Source organism: Glycine max, chromosome 4 (genome assembly GCF_000004515.6).
Source record: "Glycine max cultivar Williams 82 chromosome 4, Glycine_max_v4.0, whole genome shotgun sequence".
Taxonomy (NCBI): domain Eukaryota; kingdom Viridiplantae; phylum Streptophyta; class Magnoliopsida; order Fabales; family Fabaceae; genus Glycine; species Glycine max.
The window spans coordinates 37,687,935-37,705,738 of record NC_016091.4 but is presented as its reverse complement, the minus strand read 5'-3'; the positions used below and the strand labels follow the sequence as shown (position 1 = coordinate 37,705,738).

General features: G+C 37.0%; 1 protein-coding gene across 1 annotated transcript; it reads right to left on the bottom strand.

The window, feature by feature from the left end:
- Positions 1–15,903: 15,903 nt before the first annotated feature.
- On the bottom strand, positions 15,904–16,545 carry LOC102660318 (uncharacterized). Its single transcript, XM_006579186.1, has one exon. The coding sequence runs from the start codon at positions 16,543–16,545 to the stop codon at positions 15,904–15,906; it is 642 nt and encodes a 213-aa protein (XP_006579249.1).
- Positions 16,546–17,804: the final 1,259 nt, after the last annotated feature.

Sequence of the window (17,804 nt, the reverse complement as noted above, 5' to 3'; positions counted from 1 at the left end):
GATTTTTTTCTTTTGATGCTAAGTTGCATGATAGTCCCAATAAATTCATTTTAATAAAATTTACCCCCTTTTACATATCTGCAGTCAGGTACTATATAGCAATTTCTTTTTTCTTTTTTGTAAACTGTAGCCAATAATTTGTATATAGTTTTTGTTTGATGTGTTTTAGGGACTTTTTAAATATTATTTTGGCAACCTTGGAACTTTGCATATGATTTCTTTTCCAATGTCATCTTTTTACTTGAAGAAATGCATCAAGTTTTGCTTTAATTTTTTGCATGCATTTTAACCAAGTACATATTAATTTTGGTCCTTTTTTTAAAAAAAATTATTTATTTTCTAAGACGGTTCTTTAGAAAACCATCTTAGAAAGTAGACTTTCTAAGTTGGTTCTTCAGAAAACTGTCTTAGAAAGTGTACATTCGAAGACGGTTCTTCAAAAAATTATTTTAGAAAATATACATTCTAAGACGGTTTTGTGCAAACTATCTTAAAAAGTAGACTTTCTAAGTCGATTTTCTGAAGAACTATCTCAGAATCATCAATTTTTTAACATTTTTAAAATAAAAAACATTTGAAGATGGTTTCTAAGAAAATTGATGTAGAATGTGAGATTCTAAGACGTTTTAAAACCGTTGTGGAAAGTCAACACTTACCACGACGGTGAATTCAAAGACTTTTTATAATCGTCATGAAAAGTGTAAAATAACCATCTTTGAATACCTTTTTTGTAGTAGTGTGTGTTAATGATGTAGTGACGAAATCATTAGATGTACTCTTTGGGAAGAGCATGGTCAGAGATTTCTAGATTACTATAACCAAAGACAAAATGATGATCCAATCATTATGATATTGACACAAATAAGGGTAACAAAAGCATCGGGTTAGTAAATAATGCATTAAGTTAATCTTCATTTTTCATAGTAATCATCATTTATCTATTTGCATTCTGAGATTTATAGATTTGCCTAGATCATAGGGACCTATCCTACATCCATATCAAGTTCAATGTATGGGTCAAAATTGTTGATCAATGAAGCAATGCCAGGGATTGGAAACTTCAAAAGAGGTAAATCAGTTAATTACTACTTATTGTTTATGATTTCAAATTTCAATTGTTTGTATGATATTTAATTTAACCATCCTACTATTTTGAGTAGCTTTGCTTCACTTCAAAAAAGTGATGGAGAATTAAGTCAAAGCCACAATGGAGCCAAATGACACAATCAAACTCACAATATTCGGTCCAAGAGCAATTCCTGTTTAAGGTTGTTGTCAAAAATATTTGTGAGCTCAATAGGCTTGAAAAAGTGCTATTATTTATAGCAATTATCTAATTAATTTCCATTTTATTAATCTTGGATTGCATGCTAAAATGTTCCTTTGTGTATAATTTTTGAAATAGGACATAACTTTTGTTATTGTTGGCACCACAAGAAAATTTATAGTGGGAAAAGAGGGTCGATACTATCCAACATGCAACAACTATCACAAAAAAATTGAGGAAACATCAACTTTCACATGCCAGTATAGGACATACAATGACAATCCTATTCCAAGGTGCTTACAGCCTTATTTTCTTATTTTTGCGTCTTTGATAGGTAACCACTGTTAGACGTAATACCTCTAATTTTGATTCTAATTTTTGAGTGCACTATCCATAGGTATAAGCTTGAGATTAAGGTGTTCTATGGTAAACATCATGCAAAATTTATGTTTTGGGATGCTGATTGTACTTGCCTAATTTGGCTATTAGTTATTGACCTCAGGAAATTGATAATTGAGGTATGTTATTATAGATTTACCAATCACTTCTATCATCTTTCATTTACTTAGTTGCGTTATGTACTCTTGACTGACTACAATTTGGGTGGAAATTTTTTATAAGTTGGCAAAGATGACCCATGATTATATCCAGAACACCGAGATATCTTTCTTTGTTGTACTTCAACCTTTAGGGTAAAGTATAGCACTAAGTTCAACAATTTTTTTGTATCAAGGATGGTTGATGATCCAGAACTTATAAATTTAATTAAAGAACAATTTAATTTTAATGAGGTAATACTACATTGAACTATAGAACTTGAGATAAGTTACTATTTTTACTAAAATGTGTCTTTACCAAAATACATCACAAGCAAATAAGGAAATTTGCAAAACTAGTAGAACTGTATTGGCCACTATAAGAACTTTAAATTAAGGGTTGTTTACGATTTGAATGAGGTTTTCAACATGATAATGTTTATTTAAACAACAATCTTTATCTATCACTGCTAACCATGATCCTGAACATTCAACCACTGTCCCTCCAGCAAAGAGATTTAGTTCTGAAAGGCAAGATGATAATGAGTTATTGTCTCAAGAACTTGCTTCTGCACAGTTATCTTCCACTAAGATGACTAAATAGATCAAAAGTGAATGAAAATATTGTCTATTGCTGTATTTTTTTGAATGACATTATATATTCCATGCTTGTTGTTTTGTAACTTAAATGAGAGATTCTAACACCATCCAAAACCTGCTTTGATGTGTGTGTGTGTGTGTGTGTGTGTGTGTGTGTGTGTGTGTGTGTGTGTGTGTGTGTGTGTGTGTGTGTGTGTGTGTGTGTGTGTGTGTGTGTCGGAACCAAACATAAAATAAAGATGTAGTTCGATTTGGTTGCGTTTAAATATAACATCAAATTTGAACTAAACCAAACCAAACCAAACTTTTGTTGTTTGATTCTATTCGGTTTGATAGTTTTTTATTTTTTATTCTATTATCGTAATTTAAAATCTATCAACTAAACTTACATAATTATTATGTTATATTATTTTAAAATAATTTTTTATTAATTTTTTTTATCATATTTTAGTTAAAAATTATTATTTTTCACTTCTATTTAGCATTAACATAAAATGATAATACCTACTATTTTTGTAACACAATAGTAATTGATATTTAATACTATTTTTAACAATATTAGTACATTCTTTTTTAACATATGAAAGTAAAATATGCATCTTAGTTATAAAGAAAAGAAAAAATAATGAAATATTTAATACTTATTATTAATTATCACAATAAAAGTTATATAATTATAATATGCGGTTTATTTGATTTGGTTTGGTTTTTATAACAAGATCCAAAAATCAAACCTAACCACAATAAATATGCGGTTTATTAGATTTTTGGGTTTTGCACTTTTTGGTTTAAGCGATTTTTGGTTTTGTTTAGATCAGTTTGATGGTTTACAAATGATTTGGTTCAGTTTTGAACATACCTTAATATTTGCTGCTGATTTATAAAAAATATATACAAATTATAGCTTTATAAAAACAATACAAGTGAAGTCCTATGTAATGATGAACGAAATGAACAATAGCTGAAAACTTGTGGGCGATCAAATTTCCTCACACAATGAAAATTCCAAAAAACATCTTTTCCACAAGCTCTCTTCATGCAACTTCTTCTTGAATCTGAGTTGGCTACTCCAACCATTACTAAACTAATACCTATTTTGTTTAGTACTTCAAGTGCTTTTGTTGCGTATAATGTAAATCCCATAGAGGATCAATTCCAGCGAGCTTTTCAAACAAGTACTTTTTTGTAATCGAATCACTCAACCATGAAGAACACTACCCTCTATTACCATTTTGAAAATCAATAGTTTCTTCTTCTATTCCCTTTTCGAAAATCAATGGTCACTTTTTCTATGATCGAAGCCTAGTAAAGATGAAGTTGAACTCTTATTTTTTCTAATTCTCTTATACTAATGGCAAAGTTGGTGTTTTGCTATTGTAGTTAGATTCTCTATCAATTATTAGTTGATAAACAATTTATTTTCTTTAGAAAATTTGTTTAGGCATAAATTGACCTGATCTGTATCCTGTTACAAGACCCACAAGCAAAAGGCCTACTTTTTTCATGCGTTATATATGTTTTTGGATAACTCATTAGATTTATTTTTTACCTTAAATGAACTTAGATAGCATCATATGAAATTGGAGAAGATAAGTTCTAAAGGGGGAAGGATCAGCTAGATTTGCTGCTAGAGTGCTTTGAAGTTTACAGACGAGATAAGTTGGCAGAGCAAATATGTATAGAACCTGCTTGCATCATTGATGAGTACTTGGACAAGGTATAAGACTGTTGCAACAGTATTTTTTCTAGAATAGCTCGTTTCTTGTATCAATTAAGGATAAGATAACAGGCTCCTTAATATTTTTAATCAAGAAGAAAAAAGGAACCAAAAATAGAGATAAATGATGTTAAGTAATTACTAACAACATTGGTTTCTCGAAAACCAATGTTGTCAAATGAGTAGATAACATTGTTTTTTTTTTTAAAATACTTTAATAGCCATAACTCATTATCGAGAGGCCCAAAGTAGTGAGTGTGCAGGAGGAGGAGAATAATGATAACAAGGTTTTCGCGCGTGCTCCACGCTGCTCCCGACACTCCTAATGCCTTCATTCATGACGTTTCAGGGCTCTACGATTTCCTCGCCGACACACATAGGAATGATGCCATCATTCAGTTCCCCATCCCCAAGGTTCTATTGTCGCCTTCGCCTCCTCTTGACATTGTTCGTATTGGCATAGGGTTGTTACTAGCGTGTGTGGGTTTTAAATTAGGTGTTACACGGTGCAGAGAGTGGCAGTGGCGGGAGTGAGAATGACTTTGGACAGAGCAACATCGGTGGAAACGAATCAGGGGAAACCTTCATGGAGGGAGAGAGAGAACAACTGGAGGAGAAGGAGAGCATTGGAGTGAAGATATACTTCGGCCTTAGGGCACAAGGGAACTACAATTTGACTAAACGCTACAATAACAATGAGGTGTTGAAGGCTCTCTACGCTGAAGCTGGTTGGACCGATGAAGAAGACGAAACCACCTATTGCAAGGTACTCTTCTTCTTTCGTCTTTCAACATGCTCAGTGCTCATGGAAATCTCGTTTTTCTTATTTGTAGCTATTCTTCAATATTCGATTCAAATCTATCATAATGCCTCATTAATTAGTTCTATTTATTCATTCCCATTTCCCTATCTCCTCTCTCCGAAATAGCATTTTTCTAGTCGAATTAGGTAACACCGGAACCAGGTAAGGAAATTTTCCTCTATCAATGATGTGTGTTTGGATTCATCTTAATTGTTGGTTTTAGCTCATTACTAATGAAATTTTGATGTTGAATGCATGGCTTGAAAGACAAGCTAGAGGAGTCAGTCACTGTAGGGATTGTTATTGTTTTTGGCATCTACATGATATTGAGTTTTGATTATTATTATTGTTGTTTTGTCTATGTAGTGCTACATTGGGTGTATTTTAAGTGATTTTAGTTGTGTGGCTTGTTTAAGTAGAATACTCCAGGAAATGTTACTGGAGAGGAGCAAGGTCAAGCCAATAGAAGCTATAGTCGAATTTGCAAGTGTGGAGAAATGGAAGGAAGTGAGAAAGTTCAGAAGATGCTATTGTGCAAAAGTTGTGGCAAGAAGTACCATAGGAATTGCTTCAGAAGTTGGAGTCAAAATAGAGGTAAGAAGGTGCATTTGTTTGTATATGCTAATAAGTGATGCATGTTCTAATGTTATGGGTCCCTTTTCGGCAGATTTGTTTCATTGGAATTCATGGACTCTATCATTTTCTCCAATTAAAGCATTTCGTGCTTCCAATTGAAGCAATCAAGAAAATCAAAATCTGAAAAACTGACACTGGCAACATCCCCGTGGAGTATCATAGGTTTTCTTTCACACACTCTATCATTTTCTCCCTTTTCTAATTATTGCAATGCTCTTCGTGTTATCATATAGTAGTAGTACTTATGTTAATAATTAAAAGATGAAAACTAGTTTATTACACTAATTAGTAATTAGTATAACTCGTTATTTACAGTAAGTTTAGTAGTATTCTCTCCGTTACTCTAGATAAAACCCAATTACCTATCTTTGTTTCTATGAATATTGGGTTTTGGACCTTTTAGTTGAGCTAGAAAGTTGAAAGGGTAAAAATCAGAAAATTATTTTCCATTGTTCAGAAAATCACATAGATTGATACAAATATATAAATTCTAATGAGACTATTCCAAATTAGGAATAAATTTGTGCACAATCAAATCCTCCTAATTATAGTAGTAATTTATTAATTACAAATGCATAGTTAATGCCAGTAAGATGTTATTTTACTTTAGGAGTATGCATGCATCATAATCACAACAAAATTATATTTGCATAATGCTTTCAAATTTGGAAGCCTATGGACATGAAAAGTAGTTTATTACCAATTTGGAACAATTTGAGTTTCTAAGTGTTTATCAGAACCTAAATTGATAAGGTTACTTGAACATCTAAAGCATGTTGAGCTAGGACTATCTTACATTTTGGTCTCACAACCAACTGATGTTAGTAAGATGAAATTAGTTTGTGCTTTGCCCACTTCTAGGATTTACCACCCTTCTCCCAAATGTCAAAGAACCTTTTTTTTCCCTATATTCGGGCACAAGATCACTATGATTTTCTGCTTGATAATATCTTAACAAAATATGGATAGACTTATGAAAATAATTATCTATAAATACTAGTAAGATGAAATTAGTCTGTGAGGATTTACCACCCTTCTCCTAAATGTCAAAGAACTAGCTTTTTTTTTCCTATTTACAAATGTCAGTGTACAAGATCACTGTGATTTTCTGCTAGACAATATCTTAAGAAAATATGGATAGACTTATGAAAATAATTATTGTCGCAACCTACCCTTCGACGGAAGGGCGACACGAGACTCAAGGGAGCGGCTTCCAAGAAAGGAAAATGCACGGGAGTCGCCACCAATGTTTATTCGAGGAAAATGTTAGAAAAACCAAAAAGGGGTCTGGGAATTTTAGGAGAGGGGGTTCGGGAGTTGTTTACATGCGGGGAAGGTATTAGCACCCCACACGTCCGTCACAAGGGACAAAAACCTTTAATCAAGTGTGCAAAATGATGACTTCAATATTTGTTTATTTTCCCTTTTTTATGTTTTTTTATCTTTTGGGGTCGACAAGAGCGTGGCCTTGCTCCAACATATCCTCAAGTGCAATGAGGAACTCAGACCTACATAGTTCTTTTAAAACAAGAAAGTTGCGCATAGAGCTGATTTTAAAGTTTTGAAAGGTTCATTTTAACCAATAAAAGTAAAAGAGACCGTTAAGGTGTTGGACCTTGAATGGATTCAAGCGAATTTTGTGGATAAAAGATTGGTCATGTGTTGATTTTAACTTTGGTTTTACTTATTTACTTTCAATCTCATTAAAAGACGACTTGGGAAGTAAATGATCGGTTGAAACTTTAATTTATAATGATAAAATGAGATTCGGCACAAACGATCGGTTGAAACTCGCTTTTACAATAATAAAATGAGATTACGACACAAAGGATCAGTGGAAACTTGCTTTACACAAAGAAATTAGATCAATGATGGTAGAAGAATAAGATGAAGATGAGGAAAGCAACAAAGGGGACCCCTAAGGGTGCATAGAGTGAATTCAAAAATTTAAAATAAAAACTAATCGGTTGATGAACGAAAAACGATCGAAGAATGATGTAGGAATCGATCATGGATGCGATTCGGAAACGCCTTGGTCTCGTTTTTTTCTTCTTTCTCCTTTTCCTCCTTAATTTCACTAAATCCATTCAATGTTGAAAGTCTGAACCCTTTTCTTTAGCTGCCTCACGCCTATTTATAGGAAATGGGAGAAGGTTGATCAGCAGCTCGCCTAGGCGACCTGTTGCTTCAACCTAAAGTAACCTTGCTCGCCAGGTGAGCTCAGCTCGCCCAGGCGAGCTGGTTACTTCACCCCTAAGTCTTCTAGGGGCCCAAGCGAGCTAGAGGCTAGCCTTGGGGAGCCAAGGGTCTAAAAAAGCCTCTAAATGACCCTTTTGCCCTCCCTTTTGGGTATTTTCCGTATTCTTTTCCAAAACATTGAAAAACCTTTCGGATTGCACGACAACTGGTGTCAAGCAGCTCAATTCGGCTGGCAAGAATTGAAATGTTAGCAAATGATCATCCCCGGACGAAATTAGGATTTGGCAGTTGCCCATCTTTACTTATGTTTTTATTGAAAATGAAAAGGTAAGTAAAGATAAGGACACTAATTTCATCCTGGCGATCTTGCCATCCGACCAATTACTAGTGCAAAATCCAAGCAGAGAAACCTGTCAAAAGAAAGAATGTAAGAGGTATTAGGTACATCAAACAAAAGACCTTGGAGTTTTGAAATGCAAAGTAGACATTGAAGTCTCGACAAAAGACTCTGATAGTTTTTGAAAGTGCAAAGAGCAGAAGATATTGATAGTCTCTGCAAGACAACAGACTTTGATAGTCTTGGAAAAGTAAAGAAGACTGTGATAGTCTTGACAAAAGATATTGAAGTCTTTGGAATGTAAGGAAGACTATGATAGTCTCGACAAAAGACATTGAAGTCTTTAAAATGTAAAGAAGTAGATGACCCTGCAAGACAAAAGACTCTGATGGTCTTTGAAAAGTGAAAGAGTAGATGACCTTGATTGTCTCTGCAAGACAACAGATTATGATAGTCTTGAAAAGAAAAGGCGGATAACATTGGTAGTCTCTGCAAGACAAAAGACTCTGATGTTCTTTGAAAAGTAAAGGAGTAGAAGACCTTGGAGTTTTGAAATGCAAAGTAGACATTGAAGTCTCGACAAAAGACTCTGATAGTTTTTGAAAGTGCAAAGAGCAGAAGATATTGATAGTCTCTGCAAGACAACAGACTTTGATAGTCTTGGAAAAGTAAAGAAGACTGTGATAGTCTTGACAAAAGATATTGAAGTCTTTGGAATGTAAGGAAGACTATGATAGTCTCGACAAAAGACATTGAAGTCTTTAAAATGTAAAGAAGTAGATGACCCTGCAAGACAAAAGACTCTGATGGTCTTTGAAAAGTGAAAGAGTAGATGACCTTGATTGTCTCTGCAAGACAACAGATTATGATAGTCTTGAAAAGAAAAGGCGGATAACATTGGTAGTCTCTGCAAGACAAAAGACTCTGATTTTCTTTGAAAAGTAAAGGAGTAGATGACCTTGATTGTCTCTGCAAGACAACAGACCATGATAGTCTTTGAAAAGTAAAGGCAGATGACATTGATAGTCTCCGCAAGACAAAAGACTCCGATGGTCTTTGAAAAGTAAAGGAGCAGATGACCTTGATTGTCTCTGCAAGACAACAGACTAAGGTAGTCTTTGAAAAGTAAAGATGAACAACATTGGTAGTCTCCGCAAGACAAAAGACTCTGATGGTCTTTGAAAAGTAAAGGAGAAGATGACCTTGATTGTCTCTGCAAGACAACAGACTATGATAGTCTTTGAAAAGTAAAGGCGGATGACATTGATAGTCTCCGAAAGACAAAAGACTTTGATGGTCTTTGAAAAGTAAATGAGCAGATGACCTTGATTGTCTTTGCAAGATAACATACTATGATAGTCTTTGAAGAGTAAAGGCGGATGACATTGATAGTCTCCGCAAGACAAAAGACTCTGATGGTCTTTCAAAAGTAAAGGAGTAGATGACCTTGATTGTCTCTGCAAGACAACAGACTATGATAGTCTTTGAAAAGTAAAGAAGACTATGATAGTCTTGACAAAAGACCTTGAAGTCTATGAAAATCTTTCACTTAAAATGTGAACACGCTTATTAAAGAAACACACCCCCAAACCGATCAGAACAACATATGTTTTTTAAGAAAAACAATGTGACTACTTGGGAATGAAAGCATGTAGATAGAATTTCTCATAACCAAAAATGAGATTTAAGACATTAGCATTTCGTTTCTAAAAGAGCATTAGAAGAAACACTGGGTCTAACCGAATAGAGGAAAACTGCTCGAGGTGTATAAAGTCTCACACAGACAATTGTTTCATCCTAACTCCAAACCACAAATATGTCATAGATGGACTTTGCAAGTCATTCCTATCAAATCAAAGATAATATGCACAATCATCATGGATCAATAGGACTTTGTGAGGTTGGATTTTTGGTAGGAAATTTGGCTTTGGTTGTTCGGGCCTTTTCCGTTTCTGTTTGCTTTTCTCTTTTGTTTGGCACGAAACAAGAGCGGACACAAAGGTTTGGTTTGTAACTAAAAAGGTGATCTCTTGTCACACCCCTCAGGTTTTAACCAAGTTATTATTGCTCTTCTTTTATATTTCTCTTTTGACAATTCTACACATTGTGCAAATATTGTCTAGTCCAAATAACTCTTTTTTCTTTGTTTTTATTTTCTTTTTCTTTTCTTCAATCTTTGATTGATTGATTCTTTTCTTTCTCTTTTTCTCTTTTTCTTTTCTTTTGATGAACATCTCTAACCCCATGTAAGAGAAGCTTCTCTTGGAAGATCCTCCTGTTCTCTCTTCCTAGGGTAAGGTTGGAAATCTCCATCCTAGGTCAAGGTTAGGGTCAAAAGTTGATGTTTGGCTCAAAAGGCCTACAGATGGCGGGACATGATTTATGTCGGGATATTTGTGTAGGAAATGGCTCAGAAGGCCTACAAATGGAGGGACATGATTTTATGTCAGGATGTCTATTTAGCAAATGGCTCAGAAATGAAGGAATGCCTAAATCATTTCCATGAAACGCATATCATGATGATTAGAAATTCATGCAAAATTTAATCACAGCACACATCCATGTGGACACTCAAACATAAGGCTTTATGGCTGTTAGATCAAGTGGCCTCAGAATAATTAAGAAGGGGGGGTTGAATTAATTATTAATGTACCTTGACTAATTAAAAATCTGACCTTCTTAATGTTACTAGATTTAATTAGGCTTTTACTACAAAGTTAAGAAAGTAAAGAACAATAATTGAAACTTAACCAAAAGTAAAAGCGATAATTCAAGTGCACAGCGGAAATTAAAGAGTGTAGGAAAGAAGAAGACAAACACAAGAGTTTTATACTGGTTCGGCAACAACCCGTGCCTACATCCAGTTCCCAAGCGACCTGCGGTCCTTGAGATTTCTTTTCAACCTTGTAAAAACCTTTACAAGCAAAGATCCACAAGGGATGTACCCTTTCTTGTTCTCTTTGAACAACCAAGTGGATGTACCCTCCACTTGAACTGATCCACAAGAGATGTACCCTCTCTTGTTCTCAGTTACAATAACCCAAGTAGATGTACCCTCTACTTGTATCACAAAGGATGTACCATTCAATGTGTTAAGACAAAGTTCTCAGGCGGTTAGTCCTTTGAAACTTTGTGAAGGGGAAACAAAAGATATCTCAAGCGGTTAGTCCTTTGAAATCTTTTGTTTAAGGGAAAGGGAAGAATCAAAAGAATTCTCAGACTGTGTCGTTTTGAATTCTTTGAAAAGGGAGAAGGGAGACACAAAAGAATTCAGGCAGTTAGTCCTTTGTTCTTTTGGAAAAGGGAGAAGAGAGACACAAAAAGAATTAAGGCGGTTAGTCCTTGGCGAATTCTTTTTGGCAAAGGGAGAAGAGAATGAAAAAGATGAATAGCACACTTTTGTTTTCTATGAAAGAACAAAGTTTGGAAACCATAAAACTCAGAAAGCTTTTGGCAAAGGAAGAAGAAGAAGAATAAGTAGCAAAGGTTTCTCAAAAGTTGTTCTAAAGAATTGTTAAAAAAAGTTATTAAAATGCAAGTCAAGGTCTTGCTTTTATAGACTCTTCATGTCTGGTCAAGAAAACCATTGGAAGAGTTATAACCTTGAAAAAAACCTGAAAACCATTGGAAGAGTTACATCTCTTGATTTTTATTCAGAACTTGTCACTGGTAATCGATTACCAAAACCATGTAATCGATTACACAAAGCATTCTATGAAAAGATGTGACTCTTCACAATTGAATTTGAATTTCAACGTTCAAATACAATGGTAATCGATTACCAATATATTGTAATTGATTACACCATTTAAAAAACAATTGGAATGTTGCAAATTCAGTTAAAAACTTTTGAAATCAAACTTTGCCACTGGTAATCGATTACAGGAAACTGGTAATCGATTACTAGAGAGTAAAAACTCTGGTAACTTTGAAAATTTTGAGAAAAACTCTTTTGAAAAACAAAATTGTGCTATGTTTGTTTTTTGAAAAATCTTTTCAATACTTCCCTTGTGAAGTCTTCTTGATTTCTTCTCTTGAATCTTGAATTCTTCTTCTCTTGAATCTTGAAATCATTCTTTGGGCTTTTTGTCATCATCTTAGTCATCATCAAAACTACTTGAATCAACTTGATTCATCATCATGAAGCTTGCTTCTATAGTGGGCATGCAAATATTAAGGCCTAGGGTTTGTTTCTCATTCAAATCAAACTAGTGTTTCAAAGATTGCTCTTTTTATCAAGTCATACAAACATCCGAGTCCATTTGGCATTCGGGAAAATCTTCCGTTGCGTTCACCCTCTAGGTGTACATTTCTTTTTTTCAAAAACTGTGTTTTGATCTGTGAATTTTCCAAAGAAAATTGGCGATCATTTCTTTTTTCACAAGCATGTTGGTTTTTAGTTTTTCTTTTAGTTTTATTTTTAGAAAAAGTTTGTAACCTAGGCAAAGTTTTTACCCAAGATTACACTTATCAAAGGAACAAAAGGCGTGTGAATGAAAAGAAACCATACACAAGACCCTATATTTTTTTTTGCTTAGTTTTATTGCTTTAGACAAATGATCACAATGCAATAGTATGACAACATGCTAGAAGCGATAAAGTTTCATCATAATGAGATAACAAACAAAAACTGAAAGTGATAACATAAGTCCAGTTTTATGACAATGAGGTAACAAACAAAAAACTGAAAGTGATGACATAAAGTCCAGTTTTATCACAATGAGATAACAAACAAAATCCGAAAGCGGTAAAAACAAAATAAAGACGAGTTCACAATTTTTAGGTGATCCCGACCAAGCGACTCTACCTCCTCAAAGTATTCCGTTACATCAGCCATATCATCATCCTCCTGTGCTCCATCTTCATCTCCGAGGGTCTCTGTGGGTCCTGCCCCTGTCTAAAAATTGGGCCTATCTCCAGGCCATGCAACGGTGGCCCCGAACTGCTCGGGGGTATGCCACGGGAAAGGGCTGGGGTCCTGGCTCTGCTGATGCAGGTGCATCGGTAGAAGCTCTCATTCAGCTGCACCTGACCCTTATGATTAGCCACCTGCTGGTCGGTCACACGCTGTATATATGTGTGTATTTGGAGCTCCATCCTCTACAGGTGAGAAGAGATGGACTCCAGAGATTGTGGCTGCCACAGAGGTGGTGGTGGTGCATCTGCATCTGGCTGCTGTTGGTCCCCCTCCTGCTGCTGCCGTGCCAGACCTTGCATTTGTGCCTGCCTTGGCATACAATATTTTTCTATAAAGGCCCTGTTAATGGGAGGCCAGATAAGCTTTGTGGGATTCACCGGCACCCCATAAAACTGGCAAAGCCCGTGATCAAGGCTGGAAATCCTAGTGCCCTGTTGGACTTCTCCGGGTCCACTGGGTTTCTGGGAGGCATGATCCCTGCAAATTGATAAATGGCATCTGAGATCAACTGGGCCACATGAACCCTCACCTGGGTCAAGATGGCATAGACCAGCTGGCACTTCGGTAGGGGAAGATTAGAATTATGATCGCTAGGGAGGATGTCATTGAGCAGCAATGTCATCTAGATCTCTATCAAGGTGGTTATACTAGTGCGCATGATCCGCCCCCATCTCCCCATCACACTTCGTGCAAAGTCCTGTCCTAGAACACATAGCAGTTGACCGATGGCCTCTTCATTAAACCCCGAGGCCTGGCTCCTCCTCTGACTGAATTCGCAACATTGGCCCTCCTTTAGGACCAATGGATGCCCCAAGAACTGATTAATGACATCTTCATCAAAGGGGATCCATAGGCCCCGCACCCAGGAGCGCTTCTCCCTAACTCCCTCCTCCGTGGGCCATGCATTGGCGTAGAACTCCATGACTATCTTTGGATCATACTTAGCCATGGGTGTCACAAGTTGAGTCCACTGCCTCCTGGCAATTTCCTCCTGGAATTCAACATATTCCCCTTCCCTCAACTAGACCTGCCTCTCCTTGAGGAAAGACCAGCCCTTGATTGCCTCAAAACGGCGCTGGTGTTCCTCACTTCAGAACCGATGTCTATCGAACTCCACATCCACTTGTGGGGCCACACTAGATCCTTCTCCAGTGTCATCTTTCCTTGCTCTCTTAGCTAGAAGCTTCTTTGGAGCCATTTCCTGTGAGGACACGTTCACAAAGTTAGTTTGCATGAAATGCCAACCATCATTTCATTTATCTTAAACACAACAAAAGCCAAACAAATTTGAATGGTGTATATTTCTTTCCACCAAATGTAAGTGTCACTGTGCAATTAGAAAACAATCATACATCGGTGCATATGTTATTTTATGATATACATTTTTTGAAAAGCATTTTAGCTACCTAGATGCAAGGTGCCTATCAAGTGTTGCAAGCTCAAACATTAGTCTAAGTCTAACCAACCACTCTCACATATTCATGTAATTCATACATTTTTGCATCCAAGACAAAGTTTAGATTTCTATGCCTAACTCATGCTTTTGTCATCTTAATCTAACAACCTAGGCTGTCCACATCTTCCAAATGACAGCCATGCATGCACAAAGCTCACTACACAATTCAAATTTCACAATAACACATGCAATGGTCATTGAAGCATTTCACCGAACGGTTGGTGGGCGCATGTTCAAGCATGAAAAAATGAGGAATGTGAATAATATGACATGCCAATTCATAATGGAATCCAAGGTAGGCCTAGGGCCATCCCTTACAACCCCCCAACCAAACAATCAAAGCATGGATTCAAAGGGAGGTGGTACTTCCTTGTAGGAGATGAACGAGAATGCAAAAATGAAAGCAAAAATGCATAAATGGAGGCTTGGGGTTGCTGGATTCGAGCACTCCCGTAAGCACTTGGTGATTTTTGAATTTTGGGCAAGAAATGGGGTGAAGAATGGCTTGACCCCCCTTTTTTAAAACCAGCATCAGACATGCTCGCCCAGGCGAGCTAAATTAATTATTTTTCTTTTGCACCAGCCTTTGCAAAAAAAAAAAAAAAAATTGTTTGTTCATGGTTATGTATATATTTTTCCTAACATCCTATAGTTGCATATAAACTTAGGTGAATTCAAGATATAATTCAAGAAAACAAATAAGTAAAAGCAGGAATTTTAAAAAGCAAAATTAGAGATACTAGGCTGCCTTTCAACTGATCAAAGTGAGTATAGGCCCATTTCAATTCTTCCAACCCCGATTCGGCTAGAATTCTCAAAGAAGGAACCTCTACCTCAAACGGGAGCACAACCTCCATCCCGTATACCAAAGAGAAAAGGTTTGCCCCAGTCGACGTGCGGCGCACCGAAGTTCGATAACCATGTAGTGCGAAGGAGAGCATATCGTGCCAATCCTTGTATGACATGGTCATCTTCTGAACTATTTTCTTGATATTCTTATTAGAAGCCTCAACTGTCCCATTCATCTTGGGCCTGTAAGGCATAGAATTATGGTGTTGGATCTTGAAATCCTCACACATTTCCTTCATCATTTTATTGTTCAGATTGGTGGCATTATTGGTGATAATCTTCCTGGGCAACCCATATCGGCAAATTATCTCCTTCTTGATGAATCTAACCACCACACTCCTAGTCACACTAGCGTACGAAGCCGTTTGACCCATTTGGTGAAGTAGTAAATGGCGACCAAAATGAAGTGATGTCTATTCAAAGCTTTGGGTTCAATAACTCCAATCACGTCTATACCCCACATAGAGAACGACCAAGGAGCTGTCAAGATGTTCAAAGGTATGGGCGGAGCATTGACATTATCGGCAAAGGCCTGGCACTTGTGGCACTTCCTCACATGGATGTAACAATCATTTTCCATAGTGAGCTAGTAATACCCTGCTCTCAGAATCTTCTGGGCCATGGCATGTGTTGCAAAGGATCCCTCATGCACTTCTACCAGCATTTGCTTAGCCTCTCTGGTATCCACACATCGAAGCAAAACCATATCATGGTTCCTCTTGTATAGGATATTCCCACTTTGGAAAAAGTCGGCTGCCAACCTTCGCAACATTCTCTTGTCGTTGTCAGAGGCCTCTCGTGGGTATTCCTTGTCTTTGATGTACCGTTTGATATTGAAGTACCAAGGTTTACCAACTTGATCTTCTTCTATCAAGCAACAATGTGCAGGCTTGCCGCGACATCTAAATTCGATGTACGGCAAATCCCCATGCAGGGTAAGTTGGAACATGGATGCTAAAGTGGCGAGGGCATTGGCCATCTGATTCTCCTCTCTAGGAATGTGGTGAAAGGATATGTCATCGAAGAATTCTATCAATTTTATGATGTAGGCTTGGTAGGGTACCAACTTATGATCCCTAGTCTCCCATTCTCCTCTCAACTGGTGGATTACCAAGGCTGAGTCCCCATATACGTTGAGCAACTTGACCTTGAAGTCAATTGCTGCTTGGATCCCAAGGGCGCACGCCTCGTACTCAGCTATGTTGTTGGTGCAATCAAAACCCAACATAGTAATGAAAGGTATATATTGCTCGTCGAAGGAAACCAAAACTGCCCTAACTCCATAGTCTAGTGCGTTAGATGCACCGTCAAACCACACAATTCATTTGTCCCTATCTTCATCCTCTACTTCCTCCTCGAACAAGGTCATGATGTCCTCGTTCGGGAATTCTGGATGCATAGGCTGGTAGTCGTTGATGGGCTGTTGGGCTAGGTAATCTGCTAAGGCACTCCCCTTTATCGCCTTTTGAGTGACATAAACAATGTCAAATTCCGACAGTTGAACCTGCCACCGAGCAATCCGTCTGGTGAGAGCGGGTTTTTCAAAGATGTACTTGACTAGGTCCATTTTGGACACCAACCAAGTGGTGTAGTTCAACATGTATTGCCTTAGATGGTGGGCTGCCCACACCAGGGCACAACATGTCCTTTCGAGCAAAGAGTAGTTTATTTCACACGCCATGAACTTCTTGCTTAAGTAATAGACTAATGCAATCCTATCCCGCCAGGGCATTGGGTAGAAGACTTCAAGTAGATTGGGCTAGAGATCCAAGGGAAGGCCCTAGGGTTCTCATGAGCCTTAAGGTATATTTTGAGCCCATGGGCTAAGTATGAGCCCGCTTATCTTTGTAAATATTAGAATAGGTTTTTCCTTCGTTTGGGCCTTGTATTTTGGCCATTCTAGTAGTATAGGGTTTTAGCCTTGTATTTCGAGGCATTTTGAGTAGTCTTTGTAGTAAGGACTTTTTTTTGTATTTTCATGTTTTTTGTCATGGGGGTGAGCTTAGCTATTATAGGGTGTGTATAGCTAAGCTCTAGCTTCTCATCTCAAGGAGGTGAGCTTAGCTATTAGAGAGGTATGTGTAGCTAAGCTCTAGCTTCTTTAGGAATCTTCTTAAGGAAGTTTCTCAAGGAGGTGAGCTTAGTTATGAGAGGGGTGTGTGTAGCTAAGCTCTAGCTTCTCAAGGATGTTTTCTCAAAGAAGCTTCTCAAGGAATTTTTCTCAAGAAAGCTTCTCAAGGAAGCTACCTAGTATATAAATAGAAGCATGTGTAACACTTGTTGTAACTTTGATGAATGAGAGTCTTGTGAGACACAACTCAAAGTTCAACTTCTCTCCCTTTTTTCCTTCAATTTCGTGCTCCCCCCTCTCTCTTTCTCTCCCTCTTTCTTTTCCTCCATTGAAGCATCCTTCCAAGCTTCTTATCCAAGGCTCATCTTGGTGGTGAAGCTCCTTCTTCCATGGCTTATTCCCTAGTGGATGGTGCC

Bases quoted from the DNA above. Each gene is read 5' to 3' on its own strand.
- LOC102660318 (XM_006579186.1), bottom strand. From the start codon at position 16,545: ATGTTGGGTTTTGATTGCACCAACAACATAGCTGAGTACGAGGCGTGC.